This window comes from Neolamprologus brichardi, chromosome 10 (assembly GCF_056152115.1).
Source record: "Neolamprologus brichardi isolate AB-2024 chromosome 10, ASM5615211v1, whole genome shotgun sequence".
In the NCBI taxonomy this organism is placed as follows: domain Eukaryota; kingdom Metazoa; phylum Chordata; class Actinopteri; order Cichliformes; family Cichlidae; genus Neolamprologus; species Neolamprologus brichardi.
In genome coordinates this window covers 13,382,523-13,405,408 of record NC_142113.1, presented here as the reverse complement: position 1 = coordinate 13,405,408, position 22,886 = coordinate 13,382,523, and the positions used below count along the sequence as shown (strand labels likewise).

Below are 22,886 nucleotides of genomic sequence, written 5' to 3'. Positions count from 1 at the left end.
TACTTTAGTAAAAATTACAACCTTACTTGGTAGCCTAACAGTACTCAGTTTGTATAATCAAACATTAAAATACCTGAAGTACATATATAGTACAGGTATTACCTCAAATAGTACCTGTACTAATTATGTAGAATTGCAATTTTCAGACTCATACATATTATTATTATTATACATATTATCATAATTATACATTCATGTGTATGTCTCTTCAATAATTTTAATTACTTATATGTTGCTGAATAGCTTGCTCTAATAAAATGCAATTTATCTGCAACACAAGAAAAACCTAAAGCCTTCAAATAAATGGTGTTGAGTACATTGTATCCAAAATATAGTGGTGCAAAAGCACAATACATACATAACATAAAATACAAATGCATTAAACCTGTGCTCAGAGATTTAATATCAAAGTGTAAAATGAGTTTGATGTCCCTGTATTCATTACTGTTTTGAAAAACAAATCAGATGTTGAAACTGGTACAGAATAAACCTTAAAGCAACTGAACTTATTTGATATGCATTTGTGCAGACAGTTTACGGTAAGGGGATATTGGCAGCACTGCTCTACTGCACTGCAGTGTCCACTTATGCTCATTTTCTTGCTCCACGAGAAGAGGGGGTAAGGTCTTTACAGAAGACATGGAGGGCTGATATATGCTGGCCTTCGTAGCTCCACAACCTTGTTTTATTAATTTTTAGAGTATCTGTGGATTTTCAGATTCATGCAGCAAATAACTGGTATCTTATGTAATCCAGAAAAAGTAAAATTCATCACGTTGTCGAAAAAGTACTGTCGTGGTCAGAGAAAGCAAGCAGAAGGTTCAGTCGATAAAAAACAACAACACAGCAACAATCTGTATATTATCATATAAATTTTCTTGGTCATATTGACTTGGTGGTCTCCAGACAAATCCCATAGGCCATGGCTTACAGCAAGATTAAATGAGTCATGTGGGCATGTAAATGTCAACACAGAAGAAAATGATATGACATTTTACAGGAATCAAACCTATGACAAGCTACCCACCTGAGCACCAAAAAACGATGAAGATCAGTTCTGCCCTGTCTGATTGTCAACATTTCTTTTGTGCTTTTTGTGTTTTTCACCAGAGGGTCACAGCTACAAGTTAAATAGTTATTTTTGACCCACGGCAATATAGTTTTTCTGATACACAAGTCTTTCTCAACTAATTCTGGTCACAGTGTGTGAGAAGGCAGCAGAACACAAAGTCGTCACCCACTCCCCTCTCTGCCAAAGAGGGGCCCGAAGACACAGTTTAATGAGGCACCCTCTCGTGACATAAAACCTGATTCATCGGCAACCATCAACAAATCAAACAGCCATCTACATTCCTCGCAGCACCTCTACATTTTGGGTTAACAAGTATATCGCTGAGGATAATGCAGCAAAGTCCCGCCCAAACTGTAACACATTTTTCTGTAATCTCCACACAAACTGTACATTCCCGTTCCTGAGCAGTGTGTTTGAATACATTTGCCTTCATTTATGCGCTTCTTTTTTGTTTTTTCTTTTGTTTTTTTGCATGATGTCTTTTGATGGAAGCCACTTTTTGTTCAGCAGTTCAAGATAAGAGAGCCAAAAAGCATGTCCTTCAATCTTGCATTAGCATTTCCCTCCAGTTGAAACTGTGATTGGGCCCGTGTGTCAGAGGCAGAATTGGTGGGTCGACCAGCTGCCACACCCCAGTCTCTCCCATTTCTTCGCAACTGCAAAACCCCAAGTAAGGAATCTGTACAAAAGAAGACACAGATGTGCATGTTGTCCAAAAAAAGCATTGGGAAAGGGAGAGGTTACAAAGGAAATCAAAGAAGCGCTGAAACTGAAACGCTACACTGACCTTTCGGACAACTTGGACAAAGTCCTTGGAGTTTTGGGGGTTGAGGCCTTGTATCTGGCGAGTGCAGGCCTCCAGGGAGGAAGCATGGGCCACAAACAGGACCGTGTTTCCTGTGTGAAAGAGGTAGAGAACATAGAGTCGCATTCCTCAGATACCATAAGCTTTCTGTCCCAAACTAAGCCATTGATGATGTTTAGTTTCTTGGATACGCCTGTTTTACGAGCTAAAAAGTCTAGCTAAGAAGTTTAAAAGTACAACACTGAAAACTACAGTTTTATCTACATAAAGTGGCTGTTTTAACCTGTGAATGTTGGCAACATTTAATGCTTACTAAGCAATTACTTAAAAATCCTGGATACATGTTAATTATTATACTTTACCCAAGTTTTTGCACTCAGTCAGGATCTCTCGGGTCACCTGGAAGCTCCTGCTGATGTAGGTGTCATAGGACTCTGAAACTGTCAATTTACTTATGGGAATATGAGGTCTAGGAGAAAAACAAAATAGATACTAGGGGTGAAGTAGATTGTAGGATCAGAGAAAACAGCACAACCTCCATAGTGTTAGTGTTAGTGTTGCTGTGTACCTATATGTTGTGTCCACACTCAGGTTAGCAGCAGCCAGCTCAGCTGGAGGGATCCAGGAAGGTAAACATGTACCTGAAACCCACTTGGTCCATTCAAACAATCCTGGCTCCACGCGGATTTTTGTCTTTCCGTCCTGCTGGAGACCTGGCAGAGAGTTGAACTGAGACTTACTCTTTTTGGAGTAAAATATAAAGGAAATGTATAAATATGTGCAAACGAGGTAACCTTTAAAAAGGATTTGCCTTTTTAAAGCAGACATATTGATGTGTCTAAATACTACGAAGGTCCCGTTACACTTTATAAAATGGACCTAGAAAAGCCTCGCTGTGATAAGACCTGAACTAAAGATTTATGACTCAAAGCTAACATTGAAAATATCACACAGTAGAAAGAAGCTGAGTAGGTGCTGGTGTCAGTACACTGACGTCTGTGAAGATGAGGTCCTACCTTGAAGAATGTGCTGAGTAGTCTGAATGCATCGAAGAGAAGGAGAGCAGTAAACAAAGTCTATTGTTGTATGGCTTTCTAACAGGGCTTCCCCTGAGATAGGACAAAATACAGCGTGATTCCACAGGCAAGAATGTCATGTAGTATGGGAAATAAAAAAATTCAGTCTTAAAAAGCTCAATTCTTCAGAATCTCAGATAGCTTTACACTGGTAAATGATATAAAAGTAAAATATACCAACCAACAAGACGGGCCTGTGTGGCGCCAAAGACAGTAATTGGGCAATCCTTATCAAAGTCCCGGTGCCCACCACTTCGAGCTGGGAGACTGGTTGGCATGTTGAGATTGGAGCGAATGTATCTGCCTGCACAACACAAATAAAATAAAATATAACAAGTTAAACGTATTTAATGCCATACTGATGTGTAAAAAACATGGTCACCCCCCTATTAAACCCTTACCTTTGGAGTCAAAGCACTGAGTGACCCAGTGTTTGCCAAACACCACATCCATCCTCTCTCCATGGCGACACACAAACAGCCTCATCTTGGACAGGGAGGGCTGACTAGCTGGTCTTGACACCTACGATTAGAATTGTTTGAAACTGTGAGTCATTAAAGACAACATGCACTAATCTGGAGCCTCTGCTAGGAGCCCACGCAGTAATTATTGTCATTAACAAACTCTTTACTGGGATTGTTACAGGACAACAGTGAGGTTTGTGATGTTTTTTATGTTTTGGGTTTTTTTTACTTTAACATGGGCTGTACCTGCATAGGAAGACAGAGGCCTGGAAGGCTGGGAGGATCCACAAGACTGTCAAGTAAACTGTCATTTTGCTGTCCATCAAAAAATAGCCCACCAACAGTGCTGCTAGAGTTCGATGGAGAGGCACAGTTTAGAAAGGAGTAAGACCTAGAGAATGAAACAAAAAACAAAACACAGTTGACTTAAATTGTTAATAGAGTTTTAAAAAGGGCACAGTAACCCTGTTTCCCTTCCTTACCCATGGACGACCCATGTATCAGACTCATCGGCACGGTTGACGTAGTTCTCAGGCAGGAGGCCGGACAGCCCCGTACTCAGTGAACTGCCATACACCCAGCCTTCGCTAGCAGTGCTCTGCTCCATCGGAGACATGAAAATAAAGTCTCCTTGCAACAGCTCCAGCTCGTCATCGTTCTGAGGCATGTACGGGTACATGACTTGCAGTGTCTGCGGGGGGGGGGGGGGGGGGGGGGGGGGATGATTAAGAGCCATTAAGATGGCAGATTTCAAGTGCCAGAGCTACAACTGAGGAGCGGAAACATGCTTGTGAAGAGATGGTACTAAATGAGAGTGTACCTCGTGATTAGCAAACCGAATATCCCTGGAGAAGAGCACGGCCAGCCAGTCACACCCTGCAGACACGTCAACATTTTTGGCCAGCTTCTCCAAAGCCGGAAGGCTACTGGCTTGAAAGTGGTAAGCCAACGTGACATGAAGCTGTTTCTTATGGGGCTCAACATGAACATCTGGATTAAGGATAAAAAAGAACAGCATATACACACCAGTCATCCACAATAATAAGGTAAAGTAATTAACACTACAGATCGTGTCACAGTGGTATATTTTTATGGGAAAACCTGGATCCTGGCCTTCAGCATCTTTCCAAAGCCTACAAGTACCCCCAATTCAGCCCAACCATATTAAGCCTAACTCTAATATGTGCCTTTTCCATGCAAAAGTTAAGGGTTTCTTGGGATGCACCAGTTGAAAATATAGAAAATACTAGTACCACTTCTGACCTTTAACCTTGACGATAGCATACAGCCTATCTTTCATGTTACTATTAGCTAGCCTGGCTCTGTACCATGATACAGTTCCATGGTTGTAGTTTTTCGTCAATGGCTACATGATGGACTCTCTTAACCAGGCAAAGGAACTTCCAGGATATGGTATCAACTAGCGAACCAAGCCGCAAATAATAATACATTAAGCAGTTCTGCCCAAATAATTCTAATACACGGGATAAGCAAGAGAGAATTGTATTGATCCTTTCATAAAACTCTTAGTCAGAAAGCAATTAGGCATGCAAATGTCTGTCTACTCCTTTGAACCAAATCATTGCTGCAGAGAGCCTGGGAGCATTAGCATCCAACACTGCGTCTGCAAGACAGCGTTCATGTATAACCTCTTAACCAAAGGGAAAAAGAGGACTTGAACCTGCTTTTGATGCAGCTTCACTGGCAAAGTCAGCAGCAAAACTCTTCAGAACTTCTGCCATCTGTTCCTCCACGAAGAGACCGATGAAGGTTGAGGAGACGTAGAGCTCCAGGGGGAGGGGCATAGGTATGCGACCTTTCCACTTGGCCATGGTGGTCTGGAGAGCATCGGACAGAGCCTCCACCTTCGCATCAGTACACTGAGTGTAAAGGAGATAACAACACAGGAAACTCAGTGATATACTGAACACTCTGTCATTGCTAGTGATCTCAAAAACAATCTGTACATGGGCAAATATAGAGTTTAGTGCAAACATTGGTTTAGATCCTTTTTCATTACACAGGACTATCAATAGAAAACTTTGGCAACTAGAAGAACAAAGAAGGCCTGTCACAGATGTCGTTCCCTGATCTCTCAGATCAACAGTGATAACTCCTGTATTTAAACAAAACCTGCTTCAGATTCCAATATTATCAGTCATTTTTGTTCTATATCAATTTACTCTTTTAGTCCTTGTGAAAATAGCTGTTTCTCAAGTTTATGCTCTCTTGTCTGGCAATAACCTTTGTGAACAATTACAGTCTGGCAGCTGACTCCGGTCTATCAACCATTCCCATCCACTTTGATCTGTGTGCAGCATTTGACTATATATCCATAACATCCTTCTAGACAGACTAGCCTGTATTGGAATCGCAGACACGCCCTTAAACTAGTTTAAATCCCATCTCTTGGCTCTCGGTCACACTCATGTAAAATCCCACCCATTTCCAGTTATTGCCAGTGCTCCCCAGGGATCTGTTCTGGGTCCTTTTCTATTCATTACTTATTTATTTCCACTGAATATATTTTCTGTAAGTTTAATCAACTTTTTAATATAAGCTTCTACTGTTATCCTGATGACATCCAGCTCTACCTGTCTACCAAACCTAACACCACTCTCCCACTTGTGACACCTCCAGGAAATCTGCTTTGCTTGCAACTCTGACTTTCTCCTGACTGGCCCCAAAGGTCTTCTTCTCACAGTCCCTTTGACTACCATGATGTTTACAGTAGAGTTTTCAGTTGCTCAGCTCCGCACCTTGACATCTGTGACACTCACCACTTTCAAATCCTGTCTCACAATGCACGTCTATGCATGCAAGGCTTTGAACTGGGAGAAATTGGGCTGAAATTCTACACATAGACATAATGCTTTAACAAAGAGGAACTTGGGTCATAAGTTAGCTAACAACTGAGGGACAGATTTTAAATTTGAAGACCACAAAGAGGTTACAGGATGTTAACCAATCCAGCAAACTCAAATCTAACATGTTGTATTTGCAAGCACTTCTTTCAGTTCTAAACCGTTCACTGCGTTCTCTGCAGCAAGCTTCACACGGAAATGTGACAGCATATATTAAATGTTTACAGTACATGTGCAGAAACTGAAAACAACTTCCTCTGGGTGAGCACAAATAATTTAAATACACACACCACACACACACACACACACACACACACACACAGGAAGTTGAGACTGACCATGAAGAACTGGCAGAGGGTAATGTGGGGAAAGATGTTGTGTGCCTTGTTCTTGCCACAAGACAGGCGGGACTGCTTCCAGAAGTGCGTGAGCTGCTGGAGCAGTGGCCCACTTGGTCGCAGATATAACACATACTCTCTGGGTAGAGGATCATCCAGGAAGGGGTCATCGACATGGGAAAAGAGCCTGGTGTGACCAAGATCACGTCAAGTGGAAAGAGGGAGAAAAAAAATGCTGTGATAATGGAAGATAAAAAGGAAGGAGCAGCTAATGTCCAGCAGAGGGCAGCGATGGTTGTAAATGCAATCTGACGTGTCAATAAAATGTTACATTAGGTCAGTATATTTTTGCCATGTCAAGAATATCCATTTGATTTCCTGTTAAGCAATAACAACAGGGAGAGTAAATATGAGTGTGCGCATGTGTTGCTCTCACCAGTCACAAGCCGCCTGGACGTTCTTCCCTCCTGTCGAAACCAGAGCTTTTAGGCTGCAAAACAGGAAGAGAAAGCAAGAGGGGGAGATCAAAGAACAGCCACACAAATCAATACTTTCTCTTCCGGACTGTATTTATTAGGAAGAGACTGCTGCGTCTCCGTGTGACCGTGAACAAAGAACAAACATCCAGAGAGACCAGTAAAAAGACAGCAGGCACACAATGATTCTTTCATTATTCATACCAGAGGTTTATGAAACACTGACTTGAAGCAGCTAGCTTCTTTGCTAAGAACTAAGAATGCATTAGGACAGTCTGGTTCTACAATCAGTTAGGTGTGGCCACCTACAGGGAGATGCATCTCCCTGTGTTAGTGTTAACTGAGGTCGAACTTGAAGCCGAGCACACTCGAGTACGGTAACGACACATTCAAATCACTCGTCTCATTGCTTAAAAATGTAGGCCAACAAAACCCGCGTCACGATACTGAGATCTGCTATAAAAGACAGATAAAATAACGCCTTTGGTTCTAAAATGATATAAAATGAACGGTTCCTACCACAAGATTTATCTGTGTCATTTTATACTCTAATTTCTTTCTCTTTTTTCCTGAAACAGAGAGCTGATTGAATGATTACTCTCGAGTGTTCAAAATCTAATTAGCATCTTTTTATAAAAGCTCTGTTATTGCAGGCTGCCTCTGAAGGGATTTGCTGATACAAGGAGGTTTCTTCAGCTCTTAGAGGACTAACACAGATTATATCTGCAAGAGACGGTAATTTAGAAGGTTCAGAGCACACACGCGCTGCAAATCTTTGGTGCACTGTAGCACAAACTTTGCTGTTTTGTCGAATATATCTTATGCTTGGTATTACAGCCTGTAAGAGCTGGATTCCTGATAAACGAGTAAAGAAAGGAAGTCGACAGTTTCATTTTTAAACAACAGGGAATTCATGTTAAGTAACTGCACGTTGCTTTGTAGCATTTAAGCTTTAAAGCTCAGCTACAAGCCACCCAACTCCATCTCCTTTGAGCTCTGTAGGGTGCTTGAAAATAAAGCAGAACTCTGAGTCTGTTTAGCTCTCATTCATTGCAACAGATAACCCTAAAAGCAAAACCTTCAAAATAATGTCACATTTTTCTAAATGATATCTCTATTCTCACATAAGAGAGCTTTGCTTGTTGGTACTCTTAATGGTAGTTCTAATGAGCCATAAAACTGAACAAGGGGTCGTATTCTGCATCATTGTATGGTCACCATTTGACTGAATTTATAGCGTGATGCGGACAGAGTTCATTGTGCCGCCCTGATGTTCGAACTCAATGAGCTATTTTTAAATTTGTCCCAGTGAGAGGGTCCTAGATACGGCGAAATCCCCCAACCCTGGGGCAGCGCGCACTGAAAGAGCACAGCGTGCACGCTGACAGCGTCAAGCCTTACAGGATCCTAACAGATGGCTCACACAGATCTACATAAAGACTTGAGTTATATATCAGCTACAGTGAGAGTCAAAAATTTTGGTTATTCTATGGTTAATCTATTATTTATACTATTTCAGCACTACACCACCACTGTAAGGAGGAGGTTTAAGAAAGAGAGTCAGTTGTCCTTTTCAAAAGATTCCACCTGGTTTTGTGTGGAGGAGGAAAAGAAGGGGATTTTCTCTCAGAAGGCATGATGGGATTACATGCAGATGTGACTGAGACGTCACAAAATCCAATCCAGGCTGGAACATTGGATTCTTGCTTCTTATCTCCTTGGTATTTTATGAGAGTGAACCCTTGCGATATTAAATAATAGTAATGCTCTTAGTGCGGAGTCACAGAGCAAACTGATGCAATGGCACTTGAATTTAATCTGCCTTTTTTTTTTTTAAAGCTTTTCAAAGGAGAAGAATCCATGCATAAACAATAACACAACATCAAGCAGGATGGTGTTGCCATGTTTTATTCATCTGTGTGGCACAGATTTTTAAAAAAGGGCAATGTTTTAAACAAAAGATTTTTTTTGTATGTGTGTATTTTGAAAATGTAACGCACAAGATTGGAGTTTAAGCTTCAGCTTTTTATGGAGCAGTCCACGTGAAAAGGACATCGTTACCGACTCTGGCGACACTTCAAAGTAAAAACATCAAAAGCAAACGATGCTGACGCGTTCGATCAAATCATACGTTTCAGCTAACAGCCGATTCAGAAATATGTCTGTCTGAAACTTGTCAATTTTTCCTCCATTATTAAATCCATAAATAAAATTCTTGAGATTTCCGAATGTCTTTTGTGAGAGTGTCCTCGACTGAAGTAGGTAACAGTAACCGAGCAGGTTTTTTCATGCCTGGAGAAACAGAGGAGCCTCTTCCTGTGAGGAAGCCGTGCTAAATACCACCAGGCTTGCTTCGTTGCAGCATGTTTCACTGTGGTTTGTGCTGTGTTTTTTTTTTTTTGCTACCATTTTTCTTCATGATTGAGCTTGATGGCTCACTTTGGAATCGTTATACTGGTGGCCAGAGTGTTCACACTCAAAACTCTAGTGTGACTCCTCTGGTGGAACTTGTTAAAACTTGTAAGTGTAATGTTCTCACGATGAGCTCTTCCATGCAAAGTTCCCTTAGAAAAGAATATCTTTATATTAAGATACTGATTAAGCAAGAAATCACATGCATGTGATGTATTCCTTCACCAGAATTTTAATAAAGAAGGTAATCTTTCCACAATTTTTAAAGCTCATATTGGAATATTATAATCAACTGCTACACATTTTGAAAATGAAATATCCTTATACTAAATTATAAATGTAGCAATACTTTTTTCAAATCCCCACTTTCAAATTCGGTGCCTTCTTTATTAAACTTTCCCACATTTCTAATAGTTTTTGAAAAAGAAATGAGCTGACTTCAGTATGCGTTGTTCTTGGTATTTCTTGCAGTCATTTCCAAGCTGTGGTGAGGCCGTTTTCAGAAATATCTTTAACTTTTTTAAAGCCTTACTTTCATGGTCTGATTTTGACTGACATGCGGGACCACAAGGAAGTCGTAGTACACCAACAGACATGCTTAAAGGTGTCATGTATACTTTCGCCACCGCAAATTCCTACCTACCTACGCCTGCTTGCATTTCATAATCCAACCTCAGACGAGTGCCTACTTTACAGAGTGGTTATGACTGATAACAAGAACTAGGCGTCACACAACCCATGTAGATCATATCAGTGTAGATATTTGGATGCAGTCTTGGTAAAAAGAGAGTACATTTCGAAGGTTTTCTAATGAGGACAAACACCTCATACTGTTCGTCAAGCACAGTGGTGGAGGTGTGATGATTTCGGCTTGTTTTTCAGTAAAAGGACCTTAGCACCTCGCAGCCGTTGAGTCGACCACAAAGTCGTCTGTATGGCAAAATGTTATAGAGTCAGCTGAACTAAAGCGACGCTGGAAAGAAGAGTGGGTCAAACATCCTCCACAACAATGTGAGAGACTGAGACAGTCATACAGTTATCTGGTCGTTAAGTGATGACATGACGAATCCTACTTCCGGGCCTAAAGTAGTCTGTGTTTAATATGACTTTTGTGTTGTTCTCCTGGCTGAAGTTTGGTCCTTTTACAGCATCCTGCCATGCAATTACATTTGTTCCTGACCACCGAGAACACTCACGTTAACTTTTATCGAGTGGAAAAAAAGTTAGCTTGTTTATATTATGCTAACATAGCTGTGTCGCTAGCGGTCACATAGCACATCGTTATATACCAGCTAGCCAAACTTCAGTAACACTACAAACGTCACTGCTGTTTAGTTTTCTGTCTTCATTTATGTTGGAAGTGATAATAGAGCTGTACATCTTAGGCTACGTCCACACGTACACAGGTATTTTTGAAAACGGAGATTTTCCGTTTTCGTTTTAAAAAAAATAATCCCGTCCACACGTAAAGGCAGAAATGAAGGAAAACGCTGCTAGGAACATGCCAAAGCAACAGGTGGCGATATAGTCCTAACCGTGCAGAAATGTTGGCCAATCAGAAGTCTAGAGGCCTCGGTGGGAAAAAGTAAACAAAGCAGGGGCATAGAAGCAGAACCGAGTGTGGAGGGACAGTAACTGTGTGTGTATATGTAAGCTTTTAAACACTGCAGAGAGTACAATTAACAGTAATAGTATTGTAGAAATTCATTTCACTGAAACAATAACGTGGCGCACAGTGTGACGTCAAAAAATGCGCACACCTTAACCACTTTAGAGTAGAATGATAAATAAAGACAACACTCCCATAAATACAGAAAACAAAATAGTTGAACCAGTTATTGCAGCCTTCACTTACTAAAAATGTTAAATGCCAAAAAAGGCAAAGACCTTTTGGCTATAGCGGTTGATGCGTTTTCTTTTACCATGAATTAATTCCATGTTTCAAATGGTTTTTCCATGTCGTTCCAGTATATATATTTGTTAGTGAACGCACTCTGGATTAGTAACGGTTTCCGTCACGCGGAAGTATAAGAGAAAGTGACTATTATTGAATGGAGCTTTAACTTAATTTGCACATGCACCACGGCTGCACGCAATACAGAAAACAGCTTTTCATGGCAGCCACACATGGCAACTGTGTTTAGTTCCTGTTTCCACATTTAAGCCCACGTCAGATAAAGTGTTGTGTTGCATGTTAAAACAGCAGTGTTTCTGGTTTTTCACACGTGTAAACATACAGCGGACTGTTTATTACAGCTGAACTGGATATTTTTCCATGCAGGTTAGCTACATAAATTTCCAAAGAAGCAGCAAACCACAAATGAAGAACAGAAGTTAAAAAAAGAAGCATATCAACACATCTTAGGACACACACAAATGTGTTAAATGTTCCCAGGGGCCCCTCCTGACTTCACTCAATAGGCAAATGAACATTTCCTGTTTACAAGCCACACATTTTTTGCCACTTATTACAGCCACAGGGCTGAGAGAACTGATGCTGCTAAAACCAGACTGCAGCCTGAGGAAAACCCCCATCAGGAGAGGAAAGGGGCTCCCCTTCGGCCAATCTAGCAGACTATGCAAATGGGTGGTAAGCCCACACCAGACATGAGGCCGGAACAGCTGATTCATCATTATAGTTCACGATACATTGCCTACAAGTATCCTTATACACAACAAGGCTGATGCGTTCAATAACGCTTACCGACTTAACATTTCCATTATGTAGGTTTATTGTATATGTTGAAAGAGATGCTTTATGGCATTTTGTTTCCTTAGAGTTAGATGAGAAGACTGCTGCAGCTCTGATGTCTGTGCATTAAAGCACTTAATTCTCAATTTTGGTCCACAAGTCAGGTAGCTGTTTATGCTTACTGACTTAGTGACACTAAGCCAGCTATCTGTGGTAGGATTATAAAAAGGTCCTTGCAAAATTTTCAAGAGATCCATCTCTGCCCCTGAAAAGTTTGAAAATCCCACTATTAAACTAGCCACATCTTTGAGGTCAATTTGCTTTGCACAAAAAGTGGAAACAGCGCAAAGTTGTAAGCACACTAATGTTTAGACATTTGCCTGCTAACACCTCTACAGCTAATTTGTTTTATCTTGTCTGTTTAATCTACTAGTAGATGCCCGTGCGTCAGTGTTGTTTGGCCTGTTTGTTCTGTTGAAATGGCTTGAAATGAAAACAATATGATGCTTTTATAAGGTGCTGTAGGTGCATAACTGCAACCAATAGATATTTTAAGCCATTGCTAGGCGGTTGTTAGGCAACATGATGACATAACATGACATAATGATATATTGGTAGCTAACTGGTTCTCAACATAATATACTGTGTAGAAGCCATGTTATATATGATAAATGATATTTCAAGTTTTAATGACACTTTCTTTAGTTTTACGGCATCTCAGCTTGTGAGTGTTTGCAGTGTTTCCGTTTGCAAACTAGAGGTGACCGCAGCAATCTGCTAGGAACCACTAGTGTGAATGTATCTGACCATACAATCAGAAACAGACTTCATGAGGGTGGCCCGAGGGCTCAGTGTCCTCTAGTGGGCCCTGTCCTCACTGCCCAGCACCGTGGCCTCCAACTGGCATTTGTCATGAAATGCCAGGATTGTCAGGTGCACTTGCACCCTGTGCTTTTCAAAGATGAGAGCAGGTTCACCCTGAGCACATGTACAGGATCTGGAAAAGCCATGTAGAAAATTATTCTGCCTCTAACATCACATGACTGGTTTGGTGGTGGGCCACAGACCTCTACAGGCTAGGCAACGGCACCATGGCAGCCATTAGGTTTTGAATTGCAGCAATTACATTTCAGCAAAATAATAATAATAATAGATTGCATTTATATAGCGCTTTTGGAGACCTTCAAAGCGCTTTACAATTCCACTATTCATTCACTCTCACATTCACACACTGGTGGAGGCAAGCTACAGTTGTAGCTACAGCTGCCCTGGGGCAGACTGACAGAAGGGAGGCTGCCATATCGTGCCATCGGCCCCTCTGGCCAACACCAGTAGGCAGCAGGTGAAGGGTCTTGCCCAAGGACACAATGACCAAGACAGAGAGAGCTGGTGATTGAACCGGCAACCTTCCGGTTACAAGATGAGCTTCCCAACCCCCTGAACCACGGTCGCCCCTAACCCGCCTAACCTCACTTTTTTTTTTTCAGGGTGTCTTTGAAATAATTAAATCAAATAATAAAAACTAAAAGTGCAATAAGGAAACTAAGTGAAACTAAACTGAATTAAAACAAAAACTCAAAACTGAAAAAAATTAAGAAAGAAATTTAGAGAATACATAACTATATATACTTTGATCTCTTGGTGTTGTACATTCAGAGCTTTCTTTAGAGCTATCAAAGCAACATTTCAGTATCACCCCTCTAACAAAGCAAGCAGTGTACGGCCCGTGACATGGGCCTCTACTCTTCATTATTTCCACACAATCGACACATCAAATCCACAAGATCAGACGGAGAAAGTCAGAGATTGACACCAGTTAATGAACTGTGAGCCGTTTGTGTTACTAAAGTTAACGTTTAGTCGCTCGCTGTGTTCGCCGAGCTTTGCCGTTTGAGCAATTGATTAGAAATGCTTCTAAAACAACTAAAACAAAGTGTGCTGTTTTACCATGCTATTTTTAGTGCCCCATGACGTCAGTGAAATGAGTGCACAGGGCAAATGTTTCACTAAGAATATGTGAGGCTCGGTGCCAAAATTGTGACGCATAGCACAGCATTCATCAAAAGTCCGCGGATGTGTCATACAAAGCAAAGCAAAACAGCAAATGTTCAAGAGTTGCAGTTGACACGCACATGGATGCTTTCTGAAAACTGAAATCAGGATCTTTATTCTAGTTTGGGGGTTTTTTCTGGTTAAATTACACCTGAAAATTTTGTTTCCAGGTCTCAAAGGTCAGATTAAAATTGGCCTGTCGACAGGTTAACAAATAAAAGCTTAATCTAAATAGAGTTTTTAACTGTTTACATTTCCTAAAGCTTTGCATTTGTCTACTGAGAAAAAAAGTACAGCAACTCAAGAGGTATAAAAGGCTTTTACAATGCAGAAGAGACGTGCGAATCCCCTGCGTCAGCCACCCTTCAACCCTCAAACGAGCACACTCTAAAGGTCACAAGCCACTTCCGGAAATGGGCGACTTCCTCTTGGCCGTCTGCAATGCAAGCTCAGAGTTTGTTACTGCAAGCAGCCACTAACATGTCTGATGTACTCGTGAGCTACACTGAGTGACTGCTGTAAGATTTCCTCAGTTAAACTTAAACGGTTCCTCATTGATGCCTTTGGTGCGTGTTACACGGGAGTAAAGTTAATGCATGTAGCTGCTACGGTTGAGGCGGGAGTTATGAAACCGATGCGCTTGTACAGGAACATTGTCCCACACCGACTTCCTCTTAAACAAACAAAAGCCTTTACAGACAGAAAGAACAGAAACAAAGACAGAAACGACAAATTTACCACATATTATGCTATCTGAGCATAGATACGTTAGAGCGCAGCAACCGCAGTGCCATCGCCCTCTTCACTTTAGACACACTGTCGGAAACCAACAGGCATGGCAGTGCCTGAAGATAATTGCACGTGTTAAGGAATACAAAACAGAGGCTTTTGGTCAGCATTTGTCAGGGTTTATACTGGAGCTCGGAAGGGCTGCATCCTATTTCACAATCAACACCAGATTTGGGCCAAATAAACAAATGAAGGGCACATTTATGGCATTTATTATGCTAAACTGCCAGATATTAGACGGATCCAGCCTTTCAAAAGCAGCAATTTTCTTAGAACTTGTGTTTAGTTATGATGTTATATTTTCTAATACGCTACAGACTGAGCACTTATTAAAACCCAATCACCTGATCACCTGATTACCCCATAACATATATTTTTATTTCAGATTTTGGATTTTGTGTGACAATCCTGGATGCACGAGAGTTTATGTGACTTTTGGGATGAAGCGCAGACCTTCTGACTGAGAAATGGTCATGCTGCATAATGCATTACAAAAGCCTTCACCACTTCTAGTTTGTCTACATCCTGTTAGCATGAAAGTAAAAGAGAGCAAAAGGGTGTCTAAATATTTTATTTACTCTTTTAATTCCCTGCTTTTCTCTTTGTTCCTGCAGTTCTTGTTCTGGTGCATTGTGGTCATCAGCTTCACGCTTCAGTTGCTCCAAACTGCCACGATAAACACTGAGGTAAGGCATTTTAACGAATCAGTATGCTGGCTCATATCCTAATTTGTTTCTATTTCAGTCACTTTTTTTTTTCTTACAGCTGCTTCAAGGCAGGTCTGTGCTTCATGCATGGCTGACATGAAGAAGCCGCAGACACGCTGTCTGATTCTCGTAGTTTCTCCTAACATAGTTCATCATTTGTTTAAATCAAGAGCTTAATTCCTCTCTTGACTTTCTCACGAGCTGTAAAACTGCGCCTAAATCTGCCATCAGCACAGGTACCTACAGTCAGCCGATACCGTAGTTATGTCAAATTTAGCCTCAGGTAATACACTGCTCTGACGTTACACACTTATTGATAATTGGAGGTCAGAGGAGAAAAGTCAGGATCCAAGTCAGGACAGAGGAAAGAAGACAGAGCAACTGCCTTACTGATAAGGTATAGCAGGCCGGAGAATACTGGGGATATAAACTCATGGCAAAAGTTCATATTTAACTACGGTGGCAGTAATGCAAGCAAATGCTTTATCAAGGAATTTCACAGAACATATTGTTTACAAAATATCTGTCATTATACAGACCATATCTGGAAGTGGCCAGAAGCTTGGATATAACATCACAACAAAAGATCACCAAAAGTCCAGAAGATGGCTCGGTGTAGCTTCAAAAACAAAACGGTAGTTCTAGTCCGATACTCACAGTCGCTCCATATTTTTGGACACAAATTTCTGTTTCATGTGCAGAATTTGTTTACCCTTAAGGTGTTGACGTGGTAAACAAAGATATTGCATTTACAGCTATTTTTACACGCACTTCCTCCCCCCACACTATAATGTAAAAAGACTCCGTTTAAGATCTTGTTGAGGATCCTTTGCACGATGTCTGGAGTCTGTGGACCTCACCAAAGATTCTATCTTTGTCATGCTTTGCAGGCCTTTGCTGCAGCTGTGTGTAGCTGTTGTTTATTTGTACTTCTGCCTTCATTTTTGCATTCAGTATGTGGAATGCATGCTCGACTGGCCAAGTCAGTCAAGTGATCGGCTTGGCCATTTTCGGCTCTGTAATGGCCTTTCTGTTCTTGAGGCTGATGAGTGTTTTGCGCCTTGAAATCTCTACGTTTTTCTCTCTTGAAGTCTTCTCTTTACAGAGGGATTAGATAATAATGAGCCTACATAATGGAGAGTTTCAGCACTTTTCTTTACCATAGAAAAGATGCTGTGATCATACACCGGTTGTCTTCAGTAGAGGTCCAGCCCCTTTACGTTGCTCACTATGGCATAGATTTTATTTAAAATAAAATTATATTTGCCATTTTTATTTTCTAGAAAAGAAAAACTACCCATAGTCATAGAACTCTACTTAATTATGAGCTTAATCTAAAGCTAAAATACCAACTATTTGGTCAAGTATCCAAATAAAATGAGCTTAACTCTATATCATGTCCTCGGTCTTTTATTATGGCAAGTCTGTGTTTTAAGGCTCAGTTTCCAAACCGTCTTCCAACCATCTGACACCATTATCGCAGAGAAAGAGAGACCACTGTCCGTCCATGTCCTATCTGATTACACAAGTCAGTTCCTGGATGACTCAGCAGACCCTTCGCTGCCCAATTAAAACAGAAAGCCCAATTCTCCGTGTTCGTGTATGCGTGTTTGTACATGATTCATGCTCCCTACTCCCTGAAAAAAAAAAGAACTCCAGCACAATGAAGCTGCTGTTCGCTCGAGCCATGACTGATAACTGATTTTCCTATTAGTACCTCTCCCTCTCACAATACCAACTGGGAGAGAAGCTGACAACAAAACCTAATAAGCAGATGTTTATTTTTGATATTTTACAGCAACGTGTCTGGCGTGGTCGTCAGAGTAGATTCGGACCGTTTGAAACACATCTGCAGAACACAGATAACTTTTAAGTGAATCGAACTACAGCCCCCAAATGTCTTAATCGTGGATTTCTCCATTTCTGACACGAGTATTTCATTTAGAGAGGGTTACTGCAAAGCTGTCTGTGGTACAGAGACAACACTGGGACGTATTGCATTATCGCTTGATAAAGCAGACGTGACAAGCGTGTCCGAAAGCAGTTGCCTGTTTACACATCGATCAGATACAGAGCGACATTATCGCCTCATCTTTTACGTCTTTAATGTTCCACTTAGAGAAAAAAACAATTAGCTTTGTGTGCAGTTATTTCAAGACCAGAAAATGGTTAGTGAAACCTGTGCTTATTTGATTCCCTAAAAATAAAATGGGATAAAGAACCGCAAGCAGTCACACATGTAATTAGGCTCCAAAAATATAACAATGTCATGTTATATTTTGGTATCACTAGTCATATAAGTAACAAAGGAGCCTCACACAACATGAGGCTTTCTAGGGGGAGTGTGCACAAAACACCTTTTATGTTTGTTTTCTAATATGATAAATAGGCCAGAGAGGCCAGACAGCCTTGAAGCCAGTGGCTCCTAATAATCCTGCTCCATTATGAATGTAATAGCCTCAATCAAATCAAAGTGTATCAGTCTGTCATCAATAATAGAAGCGAGCCCTGGCAAACAGGTTGCTCTGTCTGCATCGGTTCTTTGTGCAGAACGAGTGAGAGCTTCAGCCTGGAGCGATCAAAGCCGGGATGACCTCAGCCAGTTTTGCAGACGATAAAAAGGCTTAATTTTGGAGACGCTGCATCTTAAACAAAAGCGAAAGACTTGTTCAACACTTTCGGCCTACTTGCAAAACTCTGACAACTGTCACTGCTAAATTCTGACTCCTTGTTCTAAATGGTCAGACAGTTTTCTATCTGTACGATCCAGACGGCAAAACAAGCATCAGAGCTCGACGTTAATCGCGGCGCTCTCGGGTAATTCACTTTTGTCTGCCGTGGCAGTAATTTCAGCTTTCTTTTGATACCTGGGGAGAGGCTGAACATACAGAAAGGCTTTTGTGTGAGAAGATGAGGCTGCTGAAATATATGTAATGTGGGAGTCAATGGCAGAGCGAGCAATGAGAGACACTATGATTGCAGATTATGTGATTATGTGGAGTTTGCGCAGCGAGAGGAGGCTGAGATGTAAAAAGCGAGCTCTGTGCAGAACTTAAAATTTGACACCTCTTCAGTATGTCGGGTTACACAAACCACATCATGTTTGATAAAACGCTCCTTTGCCCACAGGCTCGAGTGAAATAAAAGGCTCAGTGACAGAAATGTTCATAACTTTACTCACTAACAAAGCTGCGCATCCATTTTTTAAACTTCTCTTCTTTCCTGGTTTCAATAAACGCATCCTTCTGTTGATTAACCCTCATTTTTTTATCAGAAAATGTGTTATTTATATGATTGTTTTTTGAGGGGGGGAGGGCGGGGGTGCAATAGTAGTAAGCAGACCACACATTGTCGTTTTCCAGTATAATTACATAATCCACAGACTACAATCACAAGCCAGTACTGCTTGTTTCCTGGCAACTTCTTTGCTCAGAGATGAATGAAAAGAAGTATTGAGAGGCACATCCAGGAGAGGCCCAGGGGGTCAGCTTCTCATTGAAAAAAAAACAAAAGCAAAAAAAAAAAAGACTGCCTCAGACAGCACTGAACATCTCCTGTCATTTTTTTATTACCTTAGCAGTGGGAAGAAGACCAAACAACACACGGACAGGTGCGTGCACAGCAGCACTGAGGTACTTGGGTTTGCTGGTGAGGCAACACTTGAGCTTAAGTCATTGTTGCTGTCTTTTTTTAGCTGAAATTGAGTAGCTTGCGTTCATATTGTTGGACTAAATACTTTCTGCAGCACCGCAGAAAGAAAAGAGAAAAAAAGTAATGCATGGCACAATAGATAAGCCGAAATCCTACTGTGTAAAGCTGCTGTAGCATTTTTCTTTAAGGGAGTCATCTGAGAAGACCCCACGGGCGATAATATGTATTAACAAACACGCACAGCTGAGCAGCTGTCTCTCCTTCCAGCTGCAGAGATGCTGCTGATCAGCTGCTGATGTTGACGCCGAAAGGCAGATAAAGGAAAACTTTGACAGGCTGCTGATGGTCAGCTCTACAGTGTTTAATGGTGTGAGCAGTGTGTGAAGCTGCGTATACTCACGCCCTGGTCTTGGGGAAGCCCATGGACAGCAGTACGTCCAGAGTGGACCCATGTTTGATGGTGTTCGGCCGGTTCTGGCGCTGTCTCCGCGGGGTCACTTTGGCATACAGTTCCTCTTTAGCTGCCATAACTCACTGCTCCATCGGTACGTCAGGTCCACCCCTCCTCCGATGTACTGTCATTTGTTGGAAGTAATAGATGTGTATAGATATAGATAGACCGATGGGTGTAGAGAGTAAACCAGAAGAAGAAAGGAAGAGGCGAGCTATTTAAAGCAGGCTGCCCCGGCTGAAGAGGAAGCGCGTAGAAATCACGAAACAGTGCGGGGAAGCGAGCATGGTGAGACTTGGTCTAAACGCACTTAGCTTGTCAAGCTGCCTCCTGACGGGCTCGCACATGAACTCAACAGCAGGGGGCTCAGCCATGGAAAGTCACTTCTGCGCTGTCAGCCGTGCCCCCGATCCACATTCGCCGAGCGCGGAGGCGAAAGTGTCTGACTCCCGCTCGCTGTTCGCATCCGGTGCGCTCGAGTGAGAAAGTCAGCCTTTCCTCGCCGAAACGATGTCTTATTTATGAATGAATCCCGGAGTGAGGGGAAGGCTCAGCCTGTAAACGGTCGCAGGTCTGACTGCGCGGCCCCTCTCTCTCAGTTAAAGGGGCATACGCTTGTTTGTGAGAGGACAGGAAAGCTGTTATAAACGGAACCAGGGTGAAACTAAAAGTAAAGCACACTCCTCTGCTTACATACGTGTGCGATGAAAGTAATGAGATTACTTGAGAAAGGGTGATGTAAAGAGCCGAGGTAGGGCTGGATGGTGGAAAAAGTTGGTCACACTTCCTGTCTGCGAAAGTCGGTGTCGACACTACTCCGCATGCGCAGTGCACGGCAAAGGGGATCCGAGCACCATCAGTTGCCACAGTAACCCGCTCAATTTGCCCTACATTACTACGTGAAATAGAGGTACTTCTAACTCTTACGGATCGCGGTGATCTGTGAATTCCTCCTGCAGTTAAGTGAATGATTTTTGTCATTTTAAAATGTATCTGTGTCGACAATAGCACAACTTTTTTTAATGGTAGCTTTATTTTCCTTCATATTGACAGCTGTAGCGTTTCAGCTGTGTGTGAGGTACACTGTTAAAGGAGAAAATAGAGCAAAGAACTGCAATAAAAATAGATAATCATGATAATAATTAGTACCCCATCGTGTTTGAAACGAAGCATTAATTTTTAAACTCGTCTGCATGACTATGATTATATATTTGTGCACGTGTGGCCATGTATTGAAAATGAAGGGTGACATGTCTCATACAGCTCAATGGACAAAAATGTTTACTTCTTATTCAGTCCACTGCCCATCGTGTCCATCGCACATACTTAGCAGTAGGTATATTTTTCAATACATCCCAATAGTTATAAATTGAAACAAAAGTTAAAACTTAAGAATTATAACAAAAATGTTTTACGATGACCTGGATTCCTCGCTCCGTACTCAAAGCTGACGGGCAGCATTTGCTTTGGATTGTTGCTTGGTGGATGGACACTACTCAAAAACCAAAAGGAAAACGTTTTAATCAAAGTGTTGGATTAAATCAGTTAAACCTACTGTATGTGGTCAGGGAAGTAACAGAGAGGGTTCTTAGTTAGTCCTATGTCCTCTAGGTGGCCCTGTGCTCACTGCTGAGCCCCTTGGAGCCTGATTGGCATTTGCCATAGAATACCAGAAATTGAAAGTACAACACTTATGCCTTTCACACATGGGAAGAGGTGACAGACATGAAAGGGTCTGGACAAGCTGTGAAAAATGCTATGCTGCCTGCACCATCGCTCAGCACGACCGGTTTTGTGGTAGGTCAGTGATGGTCTTGAGAGGCATGTCCATGGATGGAAGCAAAGGCCGCTACAGGTTAGGCAACGGCACCCTGATTACCAGTAAGTATTGGGTTAAAATCTGTGGACCCACTGTCAGACCCTACGTTGGTTCAGTTGTTCCTGGGTTCCTCCCGAGTCCACAACAATGCTGGGCCTTATGTGGTGAGAGTATGCAGGCAGTTGCTGGAGGATGAAAGAATTAATACGTTGACAGGTCCCATGTTCGCCTGATCTAAATCCAGCTGAACTCCTCTGGGACATTACGTTTCTGTCTATTTAATGCCACCAGGTTGCACCTTAGACTGTCCAGTCTAACTCCTAAGTACAATTCTAAGTTGCTACAGTGAAATTTTAGTAAAATGTACTTTTAATTTTAAGAGTATCTTTGAATTCAGCCCTCTGTAGGTTGATCCTTTCGTTCCTAACACATTACCCAATCTATATTGAAATAGAAATCCAGCATGATTTTTACCCACACATATATGATATAAAGTGTTCCTTTATTTATTTTTTGAGAAGGGTATAATGAACTTTCCCCAGTTTCAAAAATAAAAGTGCTGTTCCACTGTCATTTTAGTCTGTACATGGCAGACAAAAAAAAATCTAACATGCGGCAATAGGCTTATAAGGAATTGATGTACATGTGCTTTAACTTTATTGGATCAGCATGTATTTGCAAGTACAACTAACTTTTATAAAAAGAGCAGTATTTATAGGGTCAGTGAGGGTTGTTTAGTCAAGCAGTCAGGCTGTAGATGACACAAAAGCTAAATATTACCCTTCCGAGACAAATGTAGACCTATTTTAAAAGAGTTTATTATAAATAAGCACACAGAAAAATTATACACTTATACAAAAAGGACAAAACAACATCCACTTAAATATCGAATGCCATCAATATATACTCGGATCTCATCACACCACTATCTAAATGTTAGCGTCCAGAGGTATACAGCATTTCATTAAGATATGTTGCGTGAAAATTGAATGTGTCAGAAGCAAGTAGATCCAAGGTATTGACTTCATACAACCTTCTCCATGAATCCTATTCACAAAGTAAACTTTTACCCCTTTTCCAGTAACAGGAAACTGGTTCAGTACTGGCTGTACACCTAATCTTGAAGCCTTCAGAGCATTCTGGCCAAAAATAAATAAACTGGTTGGGACCTAACAGTCTGCCCCTTGTTGGAATAAAAGGGATATTAAGTTTTTCCAG

General features: G+C 41.4%; 1 protein-coding gene across 1 annotated transcript; it reads right to left on the bottom strand.

The window, feature by feature from the left end:
* Positions 1-203: 203 nt before the first annotated feature.
* ubash3ba (ubiquitin associated and SH3 domain containing Ba) lies at positions 204-20,664 on the bottom strand. Its single transcript, XM_006802206.3, has 14 exons — positions 19,799-20,664; positions 7,056-7,109; positions 6,620-6,806; positions 5,099-5,297; positions 4,238-4,407; positions 3,900-4,108; positions 3,664-3,808; positions 3,355-3,475; positions 3,135-3,257; positions 2,894-2,986; positions 2,446-2,590; positions 2,240-2,346; positions 1,860-1,969; positions 204-1,751 (listed from the first exon to the last, which is right to left on the bottom strand). Exons 1-14 carry the CDS (start codon positions 19,924-19,926, stop codon positions 1,614-1,616), a joined length of 1,929 nt encoding a protein of 642 aa, XP_006802269.1. The 5' UTR covers positions 19,927-20,664; the 3' UTR covers positions 204-1,613.
* Between the last annotated feature and the right edge of the window lie 2,222 nt (positions 20,665-22,886).

What these genes read in the sequence shown, in the direction of transcription:
- ubash3ba (XM_006802206.3), bottom strand. Translation starts at nt 19,926, where the DNA reads ATGGCAGCTAAAGAGGAACTGTATGCCAAAGTGACCCCGCGGAGACAG. An exon ending in CACACAGGCCCGTCTTGTTG is followed by an intron (nt 2,987 to 3,134) that starts GTTGGTATATTT and finishes GTCCTATCTCAG; the next exon opens with GGGAAGCCCTGTTAGAAAGC. An exon ending in TACTCAGCACATTCTTCAAG is followed by an intron (nt 2,591 to 2,893) that starts GTAGGACCTCAT and finishes ACTCTCTGCCAG; the next exon opens with GTCTCCAGCAGGACGGAAAG.